The 22,489-nt window shown below is 40.3% G+C and overlaps 1 protein-coding gene across 2 annotated transcripts in view; it reads left to right on the top strand.

Moving 5' to 3' along the window:
* The window catches only part of RAPGEF4 (Rap guanine nucleotide exchange factor 4), a 163,558-nt gene extending 143,719 nt beyond the window's left edge, over positions 1 to 19,839 (top strand). For both annotated transcript variants that reach the window (XM_076342598.1, XM_076342597.1), the window contains 6 exons: positions 3,371 to 3,461; positions 5,704 to 5,754; positions 6,393 to 6,480; positions 6,817 to 6,881; positions 15,346 to 15,400; positions 16,928 to 19,839. In XM_076342598.1, the coding sequence (XP_076198713.1) occupies positions 3,371 to 3,461; positions 5,704 to 5,754; positions 6,393 to 6,480; positions 6,817 to 6,881; positions 15,346 to 15,400; positions 16,928 to 17,055 (478 nt within the window). In that variant the 3' untranslated portion in view covers positions 17,056 to 19,839. The remainder of the gene's footprint in view (positions 1 to 3,370; positions 3,462 to 5,703; positions 5,755 to 6,392; positions 6,481 to 6,816; positions 6,882 to 15,345; positions 15,401 to 16,927) is intronic.
* The last annotated feature ends 2,650 nt before the right edge of the window (positions 19,840 to 22,489 follow it).

Genomic DNA, 22,489 nt, shown 5'->3' with positions numbered 1-22,489 from the left:
TGATCTCTTGGGGCCATGTTTTCACATAAAATTTGTGAGTAAATGTATTTCAGTTCATTAGGAGAATCCTTCATTTACCCTTACATGTATTAGCAAATATTAATATGTGAATTAGTAAATATTAACAAAACTGAGCCTTAATTTTCCTGAGGACAGAAGTATTTCTGGCGCTGTTCAGGAATTCTGTTCTCAGAATTGCCCTGAGTGGGAAAACCAAGAGGGGAGAGCAAAGAGATGTAGTACGGAGATGACGAGGCTCACGTTACCTTTAGTCTGCTTGGTATATTTTTCTAATACTTTTGTTTAAAAATGCAACTATATGAATGTCCTTTTTTGTTACTAACTGCTGGGTCTGAGGTTGGGTAGCAGGCAATTCTTGCTGTCTTGTATTCTTTTATTCATATTAAAACTTAAACTCTTTGGAGCCTTCATGCCAAAGATGTCGGCCTTGACTCCTTATCACTGAAGTCAAGGGCAAGGGTGTGACTGACTTCAGAAGGAGCAGGGGCATGCCCATGCCCTGCATAGCTACAGTTTTTTGTCACTGTTACCCTCTTCCTTCCTTTCCAGTTTGTCGTGTATTTAGTACATTCATCGCCATCTGAACAAACAGTTTGCTGAGGTGTACAGTGAGGAACTGTCTATTTAAGTGTTTGTCTACGACTTTGGGCATTGTGACTAGAGGCCTTTAGGCAGTCTTACGAAACAAAGACGTTATTACTTGCAGTTAAACCATGAGTTTTAACTTTTTTGCATCGTTAAATGTAGTTGTGTGAAAGAAGAGATTACTATTACAGCTGTGATGCTGCCCTCCTCCCAATTAATAATTCCACATAGCTGAAACCAGTGTTCACATCGAAACTCTGCATCAGCGTGCCTCCCGCCTCCGGGAAGGGCCCCGCTCTGCAAGTACTGACTTCCTTCTGGGAACTGCTTTGGGCCCTCTGGTCGGATTACGGTTAGTCGAAGCTGAAGATTTTCAAAATCTAGTAGTGGGCATGCAGGATCAGGTTTATATTCAGAACGGAGGACAGAATTTACCTCTTTAGTTTCTAAAAATATGTATACCGCATATTGCATGATCTTATTCCGCAGAGCAAAACCGGGAAGCCGCCGGTCTGGCGGGCTGTGTCCAGGAGAGGGCAGTGGCACCCACACGCAGACACGTCGGGGTCTCTTCTAAACTCAGAGGCACGAAATGGGAGAATGTTGAAATGTGGTAAATTAAGATACAATAGTAATTTCCATAAACACTTGAAATCAAGTATCCTAAAAATTACAGTTAAATATCTCCTTAATAAACCACCCTAGCCTGTGGGTTCCTCAGTGTCATGGGTTTAATCCTATGCTATTTACAACAGCTTGACAACCTTCTGTTTACTTCCATGTTTCTGGTATCACTACAATGCTAAAAATAAATAGCTAAAAGCGGTCTGCTCTGCTGAGTCCTCTTTGTCTCCTAAAAGCAGAGAAATCCGAAGCACAAGATTTTCCTCCGTGCAAACTGAGCGGGCAGGTTTAATTGCAGACGCTGGAAAGGCGCTGGGAAGTTTTGCCAGGCTGCTGCCCTCGGTGCAGCGCTGCCATGGTAACAGGTGCTACAGCATGCGGTAAAACAAACACAAAGTGCACCGAAGTTAGGGGGGAGAAAAAGCCAAGGAATTGGATCAAAAGAAGCGGGCCCAGGCCTTGAAGCAATATCTTTGAGGAAGTTTTGCTTGTGAAGATCCTTGAGACCTAATGAGAACTTTACCCTACCTAGAAGTACTAGACTCATTAGAAAAGTGTTCGGGGAGAACAGCTCAGTGCTGCACTATTAATCTTAGGCATGACTGGTGGTAACGAGATGCCTTGCACGTACAGATTTTCAAAGATAACTGCTACTGAGAACCCTGTTTCAATTCTGTGACGGGGGGCTCAGACGCCATCGCAGAAGGCACATCACAGTGTCTGCCACCCCACGCACCCTGTGATGGGTGCTCCCTGTCTGTGTGGGCAAGCGCAAGGCCAAGTGCTGGCTCCAAGTGCTGTGCACATGTGCTTTCAGTTCCAGGAGCCGTTGTTGCCTTTGCATCTGCTGGGAAAGGATGTAGAGGTTACCAGGTTCATCTCTTTTCTCCAGCCATTGTAGGATTAAACTTTCAAACAGAGGGGAGACGCAAACTATATTTCCTACAGTGAGTTCTTCCCATATTAATTGTATTAGAAAGGCCTTCTAGGATGTACTCACACATACTCTTACGGATATCCACAAAGCCAGTTTGTATATATATAAATATACCCACAGGCTATTTAGAAGCCTTCTTGCGTATCGCTATACTCAGACACTTTCATTCAGTTTTTGAAAATCATTCTTTCCATACACATGCATATGTTACAAGCCCAAGAAGCCTGTAAGAAATTTTTGAAGGGTGTGTGTTTACAGGGAAAATGCCAAGATGAATATGCTCTTGTAAGTACCGAGAGATTTTAACCATATGTGTGTTTGTGTTGGAGACAAGCGTGTGTGCATAGGTGTATGTTCACAATTCATACTAACAGGAAGATTTTTCCAATACAGTCTGTTTTGGGAGGCAGAGGGACTTCTGCTCGGAGCACACTGTGGTGCTTTGGAGGATCCACTTTCTGACATTTTACAGGCAGCATATATGCAGTGGAGCCATGCAGCACTGTTTCTCCTTCCTTACAGTGGTCCGCTATCTGGAACTGAGCTATTTAGTGTAGAGCCTGTAGAATTTACAGAATATTTGGTGTAGAATGTCATGCATCTAGATGGATTTTAACAAGTACTTTGTCAAATTACATTGCTTAACAGGGTATTTGGCAAAACTTTTCCTTTTTAAAATGAAAGATAAATTCAAATTACATATTGCAGATATATTTGCAGCTGCCTACTATGTTTGAGCACTACTGCTGTGTGGTACTAATTATTTTTACCGTGCCACAATTCATTCTCAATGTCACAGGCTGTGGACAGATATCCCTTTCTGGATTTAGTTGTGCCTGGGGAAGAGGTTATCACTGACAGCCTATCCTGGCTGCTTTTCATCCTTATCTCCCCTCAGATCCACTAACAAGGCACTCCCTGACCTGTTCTAGTTAGAATAAGTTGGGGTAGCTTTAGCATTTCAGCTTATCTTCACTAACCCTGCTCACTGTCCCTAAGCTGATGTGGGAGAATTTGTATGAGCAGCTCTGACAGAAGATCTGAGGGGGCAGCAGTCTCCAATGGACAGGCCATCAGATGGGAGAGATCATTTTTTCACGCGCTCAGTGTTGAACGCGTTGGGTTCAGCTCTCTTAAGGTTGTCATGTGTACTTTTGCCCTGACTGATACATACAACTTAAAACCTGGCCCTTTGTGTTTCAGCTGTAAAGAATACAAAAATCTGAATTCCTTTTTCGCTATTATTATGGGACTGAGTAATGTTGCTGTGAGCCGTCTCTCGTTAACATGGGAGGTAAGTCTTAGCTAAAATCCAATTTCAAGAAGTTTGACTGGGATTTGTGCTTTTAGTTAGCAAAAACATGACTTGGGCCTTTATTATTGATAAAATTAGATCTACTAATTCAGCTCCTGAGCATAAGCTTTTAGCTAAGGCTGACACTTTTTATTAGTAAGGCAGTATACCCATACATGTGTTGAATACTCACAAGCAGTTAACAAGAGTGACAACAGCAGCTTCTATTGATGAGCTAAACTGCCCAACAGCATGAACGAGTTAGCCAGTTAACCTCTTACATCAGTCCATCCTCTGTTTGACTTCACTGATCATTTAGTGAGATCACTCCATAGATACTTCTCTAAAGTCCACCCTCTGTTTATACATATTATTTTCTGATCTCCATATGGACTCTGTTGCCCTATTAAAATGTGGGTTTGTCCTAACTAGTTCTGTTTTTCTCTCTGACATGCATTCCCCTGCTTACTATCAGTTTGGTCTTCATTCTCAGAGCTTCCACCTTTTTCTGTGGCTTTGCTCTTTGCTATGTGAGTATATAAAAAGGGAGCAATGTCCAGCAGGGTGAGGTAGTAAGCACATGTAACCACTAAGAACATACTGGTTGTCAAAAGCAGTGCAGTTTTGAATGTGCATGTATTTTGTTCATTAGAAATTCAAAATAGTCATTGATGCAACCGAGACCAAAATTTGAACACCTTTTAAAAAGTGCTCTGAAATAGGAGATCAGACTAACACATCTGAGAAGACACCAGCCCAGTTTTCAAAAGTGCATGTTGCAAGTGGCACATACAATCCGTGCTAAAGGCAAAGATTTGCAGATCAGTTTCTCAAAATAATGACCCTTCATTTGTGGCTACTGAGGGGAACAGTTGGGAGAGCTGAGACAGTACAGGAGTAATATGAAGAGAGAAGAGGGAATTGAATGTATATACTACATACAGCAGTCTGAAATGGGCACAGGGTCTGAGCTGGAGGGGCACAGATCATTTGTAGATGTGCAGTATGAACCTGAGTTCAGGGAAATATTATCACTCTGGTTCTGTAGGGCACTCAGTTTATCAAGAGAATCTCTGCAGCTTGATTTTTAGCCAGATACATATACAGAATATACTTAAAAACAAACATATCAAGACCTGATTTTTGCTATATTATCATGCATTTACATTAGTTGCATGCACAAATTAGATATTTGCAGGTGCAAATGTCCAATTATACCACTTATTTCACAAATACCTAATCTGCATGCATATGCAAACTAGGCACACAGTTGTTGACACACATCATTAAAAATTAGGCCCTTGCTGTGGCACAGTGTAAATATCTTGCTAGGGTACACACTCCAAATGTAGAAAGTATTGCAAAAAATCATTTCTGCACTATAAAGTCTCTATTAATTTTTAATGATACCTGCTGCCAGTAGTAGTCTGATTTAATCAGCAAATACAGAGAAATTTCTTATTAAAACTAGAAAGCTGACATATTCTGAGTGTGCATAAAACATTACTGTGATCTCTGAAACTAATTTAAAACATACAGTCTTTAGAGTAAAATTATTTAATATGTATAACATAAGATGAGGGGGAAAGAAAATATTTAGTAAAGCCCATTTCATCCCAATCACTGCATGATCAACTGACCATGATTTATTTGTGTAGGTGTTGTGGACTGAAAAACTATTCATTAATTTATACCCCAGAAAGTTGTAGAGGCCCTTGGCTGCTGGGCATGTCAAGAATTTGAGCAATAGTTGGTGATACATAAGCATGAACAAAAAAACCTCCTGGAAATGCCCAGGCATGGATTTGAATGTTGCAAGGGCAGTTCATCATAGGTATGAATAATTAAGCTGAGCTACCCCTACGCAAGCTGTGTGTAAATTATATTTTCAGATAGGCTATAATCAGGAATGTCCTGAAACCATTGACCTGAACTTTCACTAACATTCTGAATTCAGTGATTGCGATGTGAGCCAAACAAAAATCTGAATCTAAACATCCCAAAGGAGTAAATTCAAGCTGGGGTTTAAATCAGGATCCAGGTTTCATGGCTGGTCCCGTCTCTATTTATAATCTGGTTGCTAGGAAACATGTTGTATTTTAGATTAGCACATTGTTAGAAATATCTGGCAAAAAGAGCACTTTCCTGACTTAGGGCGTTGTAGAAGGAACTAGCATTTACAGTAAAATTGCCACACAAATTGGATTTAATTAAGGTTTGCTATTTTTGTTTTTATTAACAGAAACTTCCAAGCAAGTTCAAGAAGATCTATGCAGAGTTTGAAAGCTTAATGGTGAATAGCAATAGATCCCTTATTCTATGCACAATCTGAGCTAATTCAGTTTCTGAGTAACTGATTTCAGTTCCTTGATTCAGAACATTTTATATGTCCTTGTTTGACTTTAAGAAGTTTATGATCCCATTTTAGAGCTGCTAAAACAAGTATGTATGACTAATAAATTATACTCTTAGGAACCTACTCTGAGAGAACTTATGTACCACTCAAAGTTAATCTGGGAACTCAGAAAAGCTTTATCACATGTTTTCTGATACTACATATGGGACATTATATTTTCCAACCTGGATTTTTCCAGGCAATACATTTTAGTGTTACAACATATGCGAAACTGGATCTGCAGCTGCAAGGAGGGAGGAAAAATGTGTGATTCCTTTTATGAACAATTTTTTGGTAATCATATCTTACCTTGCTATTTGGCATGAAAAATGTTTATGTTTAGTGGCTGCATTCTCATCATCTAAGCTGTATGGGAGAATGATAAAAGGTGTCTTAGTTTGCAGATGCACTTTTAAAGCCACAGGAGAAAATAATGATTTTAATAAATGCCATGGCATCTAAATGAATGCATACAGTGTCTCAATACATATAATAATACATACTAGTAATTACTTGATTTCTCTTTTTTTCTTAAGGATCCATCAAGAAACCATAGGGCCTACAGACTGACTGTAGCTAAATTGGACCCTCCAATAATTCCTTTCATGCCACTACTTATAAAAGGTAAGCTTGGATCTTACCAGAATTATTAACTTGAAAGCTATTTGTCAAATATTTGAAGAATAAGAGTAGCAGCAAGAAAAAGCAAAAATCAATCTCAGTGTGAGGTATGATCTTTTTCCATTATAAAAAGCATGACACAGAGACAAGAAAAACTGCTTTAGTGCATCTGAATATCATACCTCAATTTTACTAGTCTCAGAAATGCTGCAAATTAAAAACTAAATGTTTTACTTTTATAGCTGCTTTGATTTTTGTAAGGGATAGATAAAATGTTCTGCTGTTTTATGTGGCCATGATTCAGTAATGGGCTTTTATGTGGCTTTTATTTCTATACAGACATGACGTTTACTCATGAGGGAAACAAGACATTCACTGACAATCTAGTAAACTTTGAAAAAATGGTATGTATGACATATTTGAAATGAAAATTTAAAAAGACCTCCCTATTCATCACTTCAAGAGTGAACTTCTCAACAATGACTTCCAGGGCTAGAGAAAGTGAAGGCAGGACCAAGAGCTGGCAAAAACAGTCTGCATTGTGCACAGTGCCTGGGACCTCTGGGTTTCTGGAAAACCTCACAGAGGTGGAGAAGAAACTGCCCACTGAGCCATGCACAGCCAAAATGTTTCCTAGGAGAGGCAGCAGCAGTGACAGGAAGCAGAGCTGCTAGAGACAATTTTTAACAGCCAGTTTGGGACCAAGCTGTGATTTTAACTGCTTTTCCTTCAAACAGGACTGAACTGCCTCAGGCTGGGATAGTTCTGCATTGCTCCTCAGAAAATGAAAGGAGCTTTAATACAGAACGCGCACAACATCTAATTTTCTTCTTTCCTTTAATAAGTGAAAGGAGACTTCTGTGACTTGATTGCTTTCATATTGGAAAGGGGGATCAATGATAGAAGGCTAGATTATGCTCAAATTTGATTTATTTTAAATCCTGCACCTAAGCTCTCATCATTTCAAACACCGTTTTCAAAAACTGCAGGCAGGCAACTTCCCATGGCAGAAATCTCAGCTGAAACTCAAGTTTCTCAGCAGCGAGAAGCCATTTTCTTGGTTGCTAAGGCCATGTTCTTAATTAATGTGGTTAATGACACCTGCATCTGAGAACCAGGGTTAGCCAAGCCCAGCTATGAGCGGCTACCCTGCAAAATCAAACCTGACTTACTGTTCCAGCAATAAAGCACCATTAAGCAGCCATGCTAGAGCATATCTGCTCTGGCACCTACATCTGCTTGTTCTTAGTACTATAGTAACCAGAACCACTCCATGGTTATTTCCACTGCACTATGGAGGAGCTTGTCTTACCTTCTGAGCACTGATACCGTAGAGCGGAAAAAAGGAGGACGTTCAGCTCTTTAGAAGACTTCACAGAAAAGTGATCATCACTCTGAGTGAATTCTTCTTTTAGATTTTAGTCTGTAGCTCCAGGACAGCCTCTGTCCTAGGGTGAAAATACCTCTCTACTAAGCTGAGACTTTTTTGTGGGTAAATGGTAGTGCTAAGGCCTGAGTAAGGGCCTGACCTCACTTTGCAATAATGACATTCTGTAATTGCATACGCAGACTGTGTTGCCATCTCCTTCCTTGAGCCTTCTATCTGCAGAAAAGGACTTTTTCCTGGACTGCCTGTTCTAATTAGATAGATAAATGTATATATTTTAGTGTAGACAGTAAATATTTTGGGGAACACAAAGGGATCTCGGACTTGGCTGGAGCACCTCCAAACCAGGAGGGATGGCAGCTGCATTGCAATAGCCATGGCTATGTGGCTGGCTCCATGTTCTCCCCCTCACTTGGCCTACTTACACCTCCTGAGCCAGAAGAGCTGGTACATCTGCAGGTCTCAAAGCTGTATGCCTCAGGCTCTTCTTTATGCCTGACTATATGTAAAAGCCATTACAGGAGGCAGGAGCTCTCCTGTGCGCATTTGCCCATAGACAGAAGTTCAACCCAAGCTTGTCATTTAGAAATGGTTCTGCACCACTTTATACCACAGGTTGGCACTCCCAAGGCCAAGAGTAAATTTTATAGCAGCTTAAACTGATCTCTATCTAAGCTCCTGCAGGTCTGCCCTTTTCACCCTAGTCTGCACATTGCCTTATCTTCAGAAGTATGTTATCTCCAGAACATGGATTTACTAGTAGCAGCCAAAAGTATTCAATAAAATTTTGTACTGCGTGAATGTAGTATCACTCTGACCAGTAACCTGAGCTTTGAGCATTTCCTTTAGGAGGGGAAAGTGAAGATCAATTAATGTATTTTTGATGCTATATATTTTTCAAAGAATCAATATAATCTCTCATGTTCCTCCACACAACGGAAAGGGAAACGTTCTCCTTTCTCAGTATTCTAAAGCTTTCTTCAGTTAGTGCTCTACCTAAAAGCTCACTCTGCTTTTTCTCCAGGCCTTACTACAAGTTTCTCTTTTGTGTTTTTAATGTTCTTCACTAGCTATTCTGCATGCTTCTATGGTGTTTTTACTGCTTCTCTCAACCCATAGCTCTTCAAAGCAACATGTATTCAGATTCCACCCACATAATTCATACAAATCCTAATGTGGACCTGGCAGTTTTTAGCTTTTTGCATGTGTCATCAGGTCAAGCAAAGAAGAAAAGCCTACTGTTAAACCTCAGTTGCTACCGCCTACTTGTGTTAAGCTTACAACTGTCATATCCACACATAATTGCCAGATATTAACTAGTGAAGACAAGACCACTCAGACAGATAACTCTCAGATAAATTCAGCTCTTTTACATAAGTATAAACTCAAGGTAAATCTGTGATGTTATTCTGCCATTTTCAGGAGAAAAGCAGAAACCAGATTTCCTCATGGGAATCATGTCCTGCCATTTGTTGTTTCTGCCTATTTGTTCTGCTGCATGATGCTCTGTTGCAAGCAGATGGAGATACCTCTGAATATTGCTGGGAGCCACTCTTACTGATCTGTCAAAAACATCTTCATTCTTTGGAAGATGATTTCCCTTGATCCATCCTAACTTTGATGCTTGCTGAAATTTATGAATAAAAATATCTTGGTAGTTGCCATTTGCCACCGGAGGAGGTGGGTCCTTCCAACTCTTGTGTAAGCACAGTGATGAAACAGAGAACAGCCTCTGGCATCGTGTCTTCATTCTCACCACAGAGCTCTGATCCCGACAGCTGATGTGCTGCTGACAACTTTATTCCTGTAACTGGCAGCCAAAAGTAGAAGTTTGATCTAGGGGCATCTCTTCAGCTGAAACAGCTTCCTTTAAATCTTTTATGTTTTCTGATGGTTTTGTTATTATTTATATTAAGTGATGCATCTTAAAACATGCAGGAGCTGTCAGGCAGTGTCTGAGCCAGGAGTTCCCTGAGTGCCAGAGAGGCCTGGTTTCCTAAATGTTTGTGTTTCATGGCTGCCTGAGCTCTGCTCAGAGCTTTCCTCGTGGCTAGGGCATGTGTGGTTTCTTCATGGCTGGGGAATTCTGTGTGAATAGGCTTTTGTCATAACATAGGAACTTGCACTACAGCCTTTTCCCTGAAGGAGACAGGAGAAGAGGGCGCTTACACGATTTCTCTCTTGTCCACAGCCATCTATTTTCACAGAAAATTGGTAGGAGCTTTCTTATGTTTGAAAACTCTGGGTTCTTTTTTCAAATTTGACAAAATTATCTAGAGAAGAAGGGAAAAACAGACAGATGGTGTTAAACTACATTAGCCTAGGTTTTTTTAGCAAGTCAAGCTAAAAAGGAAAGGGACCGAGTCAATTTTTTCCTGCTACACTTTCCTATAAATCGGTCTTTTCAAAGGTATAGTGACAGAACTGTGGTATTGGCAGTAGTGGGGGGACATCACTCTGCAGAGCATCGCTGAGCTTTTATCTGCTGCTGCCTTTGTAACTGCCTGCTCCTTCTTCCCCTTCCGCATCTCCTGATCCCCATGGATGCCTCTTATTTGGAGGAGGCTGTGAGGAGTGGGAGGGCAGGGACAGCTAGCCAGGGAAGAGAATACCATGTGTGGTAGAGCCACAGCTATGTGTGAAGAGGGAAGTTTGTAAGCGGACCCATTTGGTTTGTACAAGATGTGGGCAAACAATATTGAATATGTCAGAAATAGGTATACTCTTTGCATTTGCACTGTACTTGTGCTCTTTACTATGCCATTTAATTGCATGAAGCAAGGGGTGGGGCATGGAGGGAACAAGCATTTGGCCTTAAAATCCAGCCTGGAACATGTTAGTTATGCTTTTATCAGTAAGTAGACAGAGTAACTAAATTACTGGTATTAGTAGTATAAGTCTTTAGTAAAAGGCTTTGTCTTTTACAAAACAAGACATGGTTTTAGAGAAGTATTGAAGGTCTTTTACTTATCTCACTGTAAGAAGCTGATGGAGACAAGGTACAAGCTGTTTCCACCATGGTGTTGCTCAGATGTACCTTCTAGTTTGGCATATACTCCATGACCTTGTGTGGTAAAAAGTACCTGCATCTTTTCTCCACTAGTGAGTTGACAGTAGATGTTAGTTGTAAGTGTTGCTTTAGAAGACCCGTCTATGTAACAAGGAATGAATAGGCTTGTAATGTTTTTAAAATGCTGTAGTTGTAGTTTGGCAGGCTGAGGACATTTTGAGAGCTGCAAGTAGGTGAAAGATAAAAAGATGGCAGTAGATGGCAAACACAATTAGTTTGTGATCTAGAATACACATTTGTCTTTTAGGCCCATTAATGACCCTCTTTTCAGGTGAAGGAGAGCCCCCAAAGCTGTCAGTAGTATTAGTTCCTATAAACTCTGTATGATTTAGCAGATACAGGACAACCTACAACCTGCAGCGCAGTACGTGGCAATAGATAACATTCAAGTGACACTGCTTTTATAGCTATATATTTAGAAAAACATTTAAAAGCCCTTTCCTAGAATTATGTCTTGCCAGGGAAAGAAGAGAGAGGAAAGTGAGGAAAGTACTGAGCATGACTGTCCTTAAGGACGGGCAATATGTCATACTCTTGACCACTTACTGATTTCCGCTTTTTTCAAACCTCAGCTGTATAATCATGCACTCTGACTGCCAGTACAGAATTTTGTATTCATAGACAGAGGGAAGATGCAATTACTTGGGAACTTTATCAGTGCCATTTCTCAAATCATCAGACAGCCTGAACAAAGATCACTTTCTGTGGCACCATCTCCATGTCGCACTACCCAGCATGTCTCAGAAATGGCACCTGTAGAGGGAGCAGAAGTCACGAAAGAGCTCTGAAAGTGCTGACCTGCCATGGCAGCATAAGACAGTGCCATGATGCTGGCCACTGATGCTTCTTTTTGTCAAGCCTCTTCACCCTTCAGGTGTGAAATGAGGATTAGAGAATCTGCGCATATTGGTTTTCAGGTTTTGTGGAGATGAACAAAAGGGAATTCACACTCTGATCCTTATGCAAAAAAAGGGCAAACATTCTTTCATTTTTGGAACATAAAGATTATGCAAAAAGTGTGTGACTAAAGCCCTTAGTAGTTTTCTATGGCATATATGAATATTTATAACATTTAGAAACCTGGGTTTGGAATGGATTAGAAGATAATGTGCTGGCCTGCTGCCACTATTCCAGACTGCCTAAAACTTGAAAGGGTATTGTTGTATATATATAGCATGCTGGTAGTAGCGGTTGCTTGTTATATTATGCAGTTGGTTCTATTTCAGAAAGATCCAAATTTAGGTTTGTATGGCTTTTCGATAATGGTCTTTCTTAGCACAGTGAGTAAACAGAGGTTAATTTTTGCAGGCATTAACAAGAGGTAATCCTCTATTTGAAGAAAAATTGTAAGGAGCTGGCAATTAAAGTTCCATCTGAACATTTTCTCTGTACGTGTTTCTAGTTTTCTTGAATCAAAAGGAGACAATCCAACTTATCTACAAGATTCAGGAAGGGAAATTCATTTCCGCTTCATATGCTGTTTTTCCTATTCAATTTGCACCTTCCAAAGAGGAGCTCTTTTGAGTTTATATTAGACAGTACAACAGCACCTGGAAAAAAGCAATGTGAAAGGAGCTCTTCAAGGACACATAATGCTCCAGAATCTCCCCATTGGGTTGCGGTGCTGTCTTCTGGCCGCAGTTTCTCCATTTATTTTGCCTTAACACCCACTTCCTCATTCTTTTGTGTTTCATCATTGCCAGGATACTTCTGAATGCACAGATTGAATGAGATTATCCTCAGGAATAGGCAAAGTAACTCCTAAAAATGAAGCCTTTCAGACAACTGAAGGAAGCCAGCTGAACTGTTAGTTCAGCCTTTAACCAGAAGTCAGACGAATTTATTGCCACTTCGGTTTTCCTTGCCTGGAATAGCCCATATAATGAGAAATTCAGAAATAGTGAAAACTTTTTAAAAACCTTCGCTACACACATAATTTGTCTTTCAGTACAATACAGCATTACAGTACTTATTCTGAATGCTAGGCTTTTTTTCAGAACAAAGTCGCCACATAAAGAAAAAAAAGAGTAAAATGATTTCACTGAACACGCTTTTTTGATAGATCTAAGTTTTCACCTAAGAGGCTTAATACTAAACTAATCAAAGACCGTGCCTACAGTCTACCTCCAAAGATCATTATGAAATGAGGCTTCAAAACCTAAACATTTACGGGTATGAAAAATTATAGTGTGTATTAACAGTCCATCTAGAAAGCACATCAAGCAACACTAGCTATCTTCATGAAAATGAAGTTCAAGCTTCCCCTGAAGTTAGATGCTCTTGAAACTTCATCAGGTTGGCTGGTGCACTTCAGGTTTATGGTCTCTCCTTGAAATAGTTATTTTAGGGGAGTACTTTTTGAAATGGTATAAATCAAAATAGCAGCATCACATAACAGAGCCAAATATGAATCCATAGAGTTATGAAATATTCATGTTTACATGTTCATGTCATTTTGATTTTCATTTGATTGGGTTAGACTTGAAGAACCAACACTGTAATATGCAGTGCATTCTGTCTCAATCCAATATTATAATGGGTGCTTATCTTTGAGTATTTAAGAGGTTCCACTGAAGTCAATGGGGCTTATTCACGTGCTTAATGCTGGGCACATATGAGAATGTTTGCAAGGTAAGTGCCTTAGAAAATCTGCCTAGTAGTAATGGCTTGAGGAGGTATGAAAATTAATATAGGATAAAAATGATTCTTACTTGAAATCTACTTATTTTCCACATGTAAATACATACGACTTCAGGAACAATATAAGCAGACCCATATCCAAATTCCCTAGATCTTTTGGGAAGTTGTGTTTTAGAATTAAAATATTTTAGGTCGGTTTCAGAATAGCTACATTTCATTTGATTATAAATGTGTAATCCACAAAAATGTAGTACATCATATATCAACAGTGTTTCTAATGCTGACCACCAGTCACACCCATTTTTGTATGCTTGACAGTGCATTAAAATGTCTAAGATTATTCAGTATGTGTGTAAGGAATGTTTTACATTGGTGCTTCCCACTTCTGGAATGACAGATTTCACAAAGGTATTTTATTTATAACATCATTTTCATGTAAGATTACAATTGTGTATTAATTTTGAGGAGCGTATGCCCTAGGTTTTTCTGTTTACTAGTAAGAAATATATCATTCCATTGTGTGAGGGCTTATAACTAGCTTATTAATCTCACACAAAATTTCCAGAAGGTATGAAGCAGTCTGGTGAGAGCGTGCTGTGTTAAAACATGTAGCTGTGTTGTAATTGTCGGACCGTGTTAAAGTGCGGGAACAAACGTTAGACTACGATTAGGAATAGCATTTCCCTCCTCTGTTTTTTCTTAATCTAAGCAAAAGAAACTGAAACAAATGTTGTCCTTATAACCGTGATTGAATCAAACTATCTAGCTAAGGAAGTCAGTTTTACTGCTGAAGTTTCAGTTTGTTTGATGTTTTGCAGAACTCATTTTGCCCCTGCGCTGGTGGGTGTATTACCTGTGTGGTGCCAGTTAAAATTTTGCAGTCCAGAACTAAATCTGAAATGTTTTGCTTTATGACTTACCTTCATTTCTGTTCTTAAAAACTATTGTAAAATAGCATCTGATTTATCAGAGCAAAATGTATTGATTAATACTTTCTTAGCTAAGTGAGTGAAATGGTGGCTTATTTACTGAAGAGCAAGCACAGCCAAGAAGGACTGAAGTGACTTCTGCTTTTTTTGTGAATTGCCAGTAGAAGTGTCCACCAAAAGTGAATCCACTTTTCGTGTCGGGTTAGATACACTTGTGCAAGCTAACACTGTCTAACAGGTCTGTTTAATGAAACTTGCCTACAGGGTCACATTCTAACGGTGGCCTTCTCACCTGTTAATCGAGCATACTTCCAGAGGGAATCAGTGAACATACACCCTCATATGCTCATTTTACACTGTCATTTTCCAGGAGGGCTGCATTTTAAACTCAAATTCATATGAAAGGTGAAAGCTCTTTAATTGCTGAGTATGTTCTAGAAATGGCCTTGCTGTTAGGAACTGATGGTCTTAAAATTAACATGTGTACATACTCCAAGGTGTTCTACATGATACTCCTTTTACTTTTTAATGTGGGAAGATGTTATCAAAGAAATGCACATTGAAAGGGCTGATTTTCATTCTTAGTTAAGGCTTTTTACAGCATCCAAGCAAGGGAAAGGGTTCTCTGAGTGCATGTAAATTACACTCATGCTCATTTAAAGCCTGTGTAAATGCAAATCACACCCTACATATGAGGGTATCAGCATTAAAATTATATTTTCATTCATATGACTGCTTTTATTGGCATATGTCTTCACACTCAGGCACAGTTAGGTGCTTCGTTTAAATGATGATGAAATACAGTGCTTGTTCTCTGATTGCATCCCATCTTTTCTTTCCAGCGCATGATTGCCAACACTGTCAGGACGGTGAAATTCTGCCGAAGCCAATCTTTCAGTAAGTGTATTACAACATCTGCACAGTCAGCATTATCATCAGTAGCTACAGTAATTACAAGTAATTCTCTGTGTACCAGAATTTAAAAGCCTGGTTTCCAGTGATTCTTCCGTGTTTGGATCCTCCAATGTTTCACAGGGTGAAATATCCTTCAGGAAGCTCTAATAAGCCCCTTCTCCTCCATCTCTTTTCCAAGCTTGTGAAGGAGCTAAATATCTGTGAGGTCTCTACACATCTGTCAAATTAGAATCGGTTGTAATTAGCCACTGGGTTCAGAAGTGGTTGAAATAAGGCTAGCAGACAGCAGCACACAGATACATGCAAGATACTTGCTTGGATAAACCCTGTTTTTATAGGAAACCAGTCTGGAACCATGACGTTTATAAATTACGTAACTGCCTAAGGTGATGAACCTGTTTGTCAGTGTAATTACCAGAACTTACTTGAGGCCATGTAAGATGACAGAGCTGTATGGTCAAACAGGCTTGCTCTGCGGGTCTCAGCCCATCTAGGTGCACTGTCAGTCCCAGTCACGCTGGCATTTCCTCAGTGCTTCCTCCATTTTGCCTCACAGCAGCCTTCCTCTTTCTCAAAGAACAGAATAAATAATATAACACAATACATTTTTATAAAAATAGTTTCTTTCCATCTGGGTCAAAGCTTAACTTGAGAAGATCAAGTTAAGGGAGCTTTTTGTTTTCCCTCTCACCATCAAGGTTTTTCTGGCTATGTAATTTTAATGTATTAAGCGCTAGCGAGACCTCCACATATTTAGAAATGGAAGTGGATTTTCACTATACACGATATAACAAAATGTCAGTATATAGAACTGTATCTAAGTCCCATGCTTTTTGTGTGTGTATATGTGTATTTATAAATAGTAGATGCTTCAGTATCTTTCTTTCAGAGAAGTTTAAGTTACCTAACACATCTTTCATTAAATTGTAAGCTCTTCACTGTGAGGCTGAAGACACTCAGATTTTAACTCGGTGGTTTTTCATAATTGTTGTTGGAGTAGGTATAACGCGGTTATGTTAAGTAACGCAAACAGGTAGTAAATTTTGAGGCTTGAATGGGGCAGCCACTAAGCACTACAGCGTTAGAAATATTTAATACTGAGCTAGAAATGGGAATATTTCATGAAAGGAGGCTTAAATCAATTCTATAGTTTTGAATCTGTGTGAAAGCTGCTGGTTCAAAAGCAGATGGGCAGCTTTAAATCATACTAGTTAGCTGTATAATTTATAGCTATTGACCGGTAAGGTGATGTGTAAAACTGTAACCAAGGGCCATCAATTTGAGTAAATGTAGCCAAGGATATCCGAGAGAAAAAGTTGATTTGTGGGGGTCGTAACCAGAAAGACTATCAGATATGGAGGAAAGGTTTCAAAGACAGCAATTTCTAAATTTTTTTTTTAACTCACCAGGATCTGGCATTTCCTGTGACAGCTTGTAAAGAGTTATGCATTCTGTTCAGGCATTTGTTCGTTTAACTGTATCAATCCTACATCATTTCTCTTTCACCAGATCCCGACGCAGCCCTAACTAATAAGAACCATCAGGATGTTCGGAGCTATGTGCGGCAATTAAATGTGATTGACAACCAGAGAACTTTATCACACATGTCTCACCGACTAGAACTGCGTCGAGCATAAACATTTGAAGCAATGATGAGAGATGATCTTTTATCCTGTCAAGGTCACTTGTAAAGAACTTCACTTTCTCTGCTACCGCACTGCCACTACAAAAATAAGCAAAAACATATTCTAAGGTCTTAGGCAACGCACAATGTACCAGCCTGTCAGAGAACTTTGGCTGAGGAAGAATTTGTGCACTGTAGCTGTACGGCTGGCCATGTTGTGAACTGTTAATTCATCTTAAAGCGTAGTAAATGATTTCTCATATGGATAAAAAAAGGCAAAAGGTAAAACAGAAGAGTTCGTGAAAAATGCACAAAAAGCTTCTAACAATTCTAAGGGAGGTAGTGTTTTTCTCCCTAATTAAAAATCTGTATTTTATGAGTTATTCTCCAGGTCAGGACCAAAACTGATCATCAGTTTAGCTTGCCCAGCTACAGTTGACCTCAGTAGAAGATGTATGTAAGCATCTGATGAAAGAATGTAGGTTCAAGAGAGGTCCAAGGTATAGTTCCATTCAGAGAAGACTTACAAATATTTCCATTTGAAATACAACAGATACTAAGAAAAATTTCTAATCTTAATCGTACTGCCTACTACTGCAAGCAGTATGGCCATTTCAGAAAACTGACAGGACTGAAAATATTTTGAATGATAAATAGATTAATCTGTGTTTACATTTTACTCCTTTTTTTAAACTACCAATCAGGTTTTTACAGAATTCCATTACGATAGTAAGGTTGTCGAAATCAATAGCATAAAGGTAGCAAAGGACTGGTTCAAAAAGAGCACAATATGCACAAATGGATTTCAAGAGAATAATTTCCTGGACATTAAAACCTTAAACTGCAGCTATAATTAATTGTGGCTGGTTAACACATGTTTTCTGGTCTTAAGCATTTACAAATATCTTAATTTTCAGCCAATTGTTTTGCACTTTCAATAGACTGTAAATAAATGTTAATTCATTATGTTCTAGAATATTTATTTATGTAATAGCTATTGTGCCAAAATAATTCAGTTTTATTTATTTTGTTTAGCATGTTACGGGAGTGCAGCTTCTGTCTTTATACTTCGTGTGCAATTTATGTGCAGCAATTGTGTGATGTATGTTTTCTGTAAATAACACGCAGTACCTTATTAAATGTAATTGCCGGAAAGGTTTAGTCGCTGGCCTTATTTGCACTTTCAGCTTCATTCCTGCATAAATACCGATGCTATTAATTGGCTGATATAGCAAACTTCGCTTGTCTTCTGCTGGGCCTCGAAACCGCAGTTAGCCTACATCCATTGTGATACGGATGACCAATGTAAAGCCAGTCAGATCCATCCCTGCCACAGGGGATGACAGTCTTGCGGTGATGTGACGCTATGGTTTTATTAGCTGGTTTGTTTAGAGTTTCTAAGGAGGCCCCCCCTACCCTCCTGTGTAACGACAGAAAACATTTAAATTGGAAAGGTTTATATGAAGAAGGGATGTATTCTTCATTTTAGCTATCTGACTAATTTGTCCTGCTCGGTCACTAATGTGAGCACTACAAGTTACCTTATCCTGGACAGGGTTTTACCTCAGGTTGGCTAACTCAAGTTGAGACCCCAGCTAATGTGGCACTCGAGAGGCCTCTGGTTTCACTCACCCCAGGAGGTCTATCAGGTCCTGCAGCCACAAGGGAAGAGGTGATCCGGCACGTACCCGTCCCCTCCAAGATCATTTGTGCTAGCCTGAATACTCCACGGGATGGCTGTGCTACTGCTGGGCAAGCACTGATGGTGGCCGAGTGTGTGCCAAGGGAATGATGATGTTCAAATGGCAAAAGGCTTTCCTATTGCATTCACACCGGCCCCGCAAAGCTGGGTGTCATAACACTGATTAAGCCTGAAATTACAAGTTGCAACTATTATCTCATAATTAAGCTTCAGAGATGACCTCACTGATACAGTCTACATTTCGTCTCAGACGCAGCGTATACTTTTCTTGGCGTTGACCAGGACTGTGTGGCATCAGTATACACATAAAGATTTTTTTTTTTAATCTATAAAAATAATTACATCCTTTTAGTCAAAACGTAATTCTGCAAAAGCTGAGAGTCACCAGGGAAATGCTCACACATAGAACGACTATCTGCTCAGTACCTGCATTCTGCAAAGGAAAGAATTACACAGTTAAGAAATATTCTGCAGCATGATGAAATAATTTATTTTAACTTTGCTGTCTGACTAGAAGTTCAAGATGATTCAGAGGAAAGCCAGCTAATAACACAGAGACAAATGTGTGTCGTCTTATTCCAAGTGAGAAATATTTATTTCCATTTGTACTGCTCTATGAAGATACTTCATGTGACTTTTTCAGATACAGAATCTTCCCAGAAGCGAAATATGCAGTAGAATAAACTATAGGGACACAATTCAAAAGATGTTTTTATCTTTACAATCAATTTATAACATTTGTGAGTTCATGATTTTATTTGTTCCAGATTTGTTCCTATTGTTTGGACTTGCATTTATTTCAATGTTAACTGGTTTATAAAGCTGCCAAGTTTCAGCTTGGCTCTGCACATAGAATGATTCTTCATGCGTTTTGTATGTTTTTATCCCTTTGGTTTATTCTTTTATTCCTTAGAACCTCTAACTGTTTTACTTATTTGTTGCCAAACAGTCTCTATCATGTAGATATATCCCAGTGATACAACTAGAGGTTTTACGGCACCTCCGTGTCGACAAATGAATACAGTTTACCTACTCACGGAAACTGGTCTCTGGCATTTTTTAATTTTCCAATAAAGGGTGCTGTGTAAATAACAAGTGTTGCTATCTCTCTATCTAACTCATTCAAGTGGCTCAGATAGTTGCTATGGTGCTGATCACAGTCTGCATACCTAGAGATTAAACGAATAAAACCACCTTCTGGCTCTGGGATCCATACCGGGCTTCTCTCGCTCCCTGTGTTGACTTTACAACAGGAAGGCAGCTGTTGACATACTGCTCTTGCTGTATGAAGTCTAAGCGACCGTTGCAATAGTGTGAAGAATGAATAGGAAACATTGAAATGTCAAAATGCCCATACCGTCTTCACCCTGTGCTTGCAGCTGCGAGTCACAACCTGATCCTGCTTCAAGGGAGAGACACCCCTTTACCTGCTGACTCTCGGGGCCGGCCTGCAAGCCCCGGCTCAGATGCTGTGCCAACACAGCCAACCAAAAGAGGGTCGGGCAATCCCCAGACCTGCACCGCTGATAGTCCGTACTGCTTTAGTTGTAGCACACTGCTTGGCCTGATTTTGGCCCATGCCAACTAGCACCTCATGACAGTGTCCAGCCGTTATCTGGGGGGGAGCATGCACTAGGGACCACTGCCAGTGGGAAATACGGACAAGCCTGTCCAGCTCACCTCCATCCCCGCCCCGCAGTCCTCCAGCGCATCCCAGGAGGCTTCACACCTCCACCACACTCGCTTGCACGAACAGCATAAAGGCTGCAGCACAACCCCCTCCTCATTTCAACATTTCAGTCTGAAAAAATATAAACCTGTTCAAAATAACGGTTATGTCTGTGGGTCACAGGTGGTACAATGCCGATACGGCCAGTCCATGCTACTTGGCCTCAGGCCCCAGAGCCCCTGACCCTGTTTTATTTACTGGCAGAGTCATAGCTATTGTTTTTAGATGCGAGATGACCGGGAGGCAGTGTCCATGACAAACATCTGCTGCCGGGGACCTGTGAAGCCGCAGACCCCATGGAGCCGGGATGGTGACACCTTGGACATTTTAGAAAAAGTTCTGCATTACAGGGTTCCACTATGGACACGGCTTTTTGCTCAAGCAGCAGTACAGAGCACAAACGCCTCTATTTAGGGCTACAGAGCCTAAAGAGTCACAGGGTACAGCTCCCCCCTCCCCTGGCACATTTCACTATTGTTGCTTTGTTAGGATTTGCTGTTTTTCTCAATGGCCAGGCCCGGCGCTGGCCATCGCTAGACAGAGCCAGGGAACAAAGGTTCAGTCCGAGGAGCCTGAATCCAACATACCAGGAGGCTACTACTGTTTGGTAAAGGCAGGATCCAAAATATTTTCCCTGGACATCTTGTTCAAACCCGATCAGCCACAAAGACATGATAGTGCCAGATAAAAGAGTTCACGTGTATTTGCAGGACTCTGCAGACGGAGGGGTTGGGTTTTTTCCTTCTATGGAAAATGCTGTGAAGGCACACAGCCTCTGCAGACCAGGTACAAAGAGAGAGACAGAGACAAAAAAAAATCCCTCTTTTCAAAGAGACACTGGCAAAACAACCTTTAAAGTACAAGAAGTTTAAATACAATTTAGAAATCTTACAAAATAAGTTAGAGAGAAATCAAAAGGTTTAACCTGCAGGGGTACCAAAAGAGATAATGAATTTTGCTTAAAAAAAAAAAAAAAAAAGAAATATTTTAACAAAATGTAATGGCAGAAAATTATAAGTCTAAATTGTTAACATAGCTTCTTAGTAAGGTCAACTGCATAATATACAGTACCTTAACCTCTTCCAGCAATTTTTAAACACCACGCAGCTTAAATAGACTACTTCTGAATTCAGCAGTATTTCTTCTGGGAGCTCTGAATGCAAATCAAGAGGTAATAGTGGAAGAAAATTAAAAGATGTGCTATTCTCATTTCATTTTTTGTACTGATAATAAGGAAAGCAGCATAGAGAGTGAGATGGCAAAGTGAACCTCTAACTTGAATAGCTTTTCTTCCACTGTTAATCTGAAATGCATTACACCCTGCCTTTTCAAATAATCATAATGTTCTTTACTGTAGCCTGCATTAAAGTTTAGCAGGCACAAGCAGCAGCTGTCACCAGAGGTCAAGGTAGTAGCAATCAAAGAAAATAATGACCAGATTAAAAAGTTATCATTAGAATTACTAAACCAGAAACTTTTACAGCAGCTTATCTTTACCTCGAGCACAAACAGCCAGCGGAGCCCTGCCTCCAGGGCTGCAGCTGTGCCCAGGGAACCCCCGCCACCCTCGGACGTCTCCCCACGGCAGTGCTGTGGGGCTGGCTGGCCCTCGGCCAGGGTGACGGCACGGCCGGCCTCAGCGGCCGGAGGGGTCCCTCACCCCTCCACCTCTCTTGGGAACAGGCACTGCCGCCCCAAACCAGCTCCTGCAGGACAGGGAGCTCCCTGACACGGCTGGTGGCTAAAACCTGATCTCCAGCTTCTCCCCGTGGTGAAAGGCCGTGGTCAGTGTGCCATAGGAGCACCCAGGGTACATCCTCCATGCATTTACCCGCATGGCATCCAAGAACATGTAAGACTGGCTCTTACTTCATCTGCCCCGTGCACTGCTTTAGCAATAAAATACAGCTCTCGTACAGCACCTAACTAAGGAAATAACTTGTAAATTCACAAAGGAAAGTAATCCAACCATGGTCTTGGTGTTTTATGACCCAGGTGATGGGGGGACTACTGTAA

The sequence above is a fragment of the Aptenodytes patagonicus genome, chromosome 6 (genome assembly GCF_965638725.1).
Source record: "Aptenodytes patagonicus chromosome 6, bAptPat1.pri.cur, whole genome shotgun sequence".
In the NCBI taxonomy this organism is placed as follows: Eukaryota; Metazoa; Chordata; class Aves; order Sphenisciformes; family Spheniscidae; genus Aptenodytes; species Aptenodytes patagonicus.
This window is presented reverse-complemented; position numbering and strand designations above follow the sequence as displayed.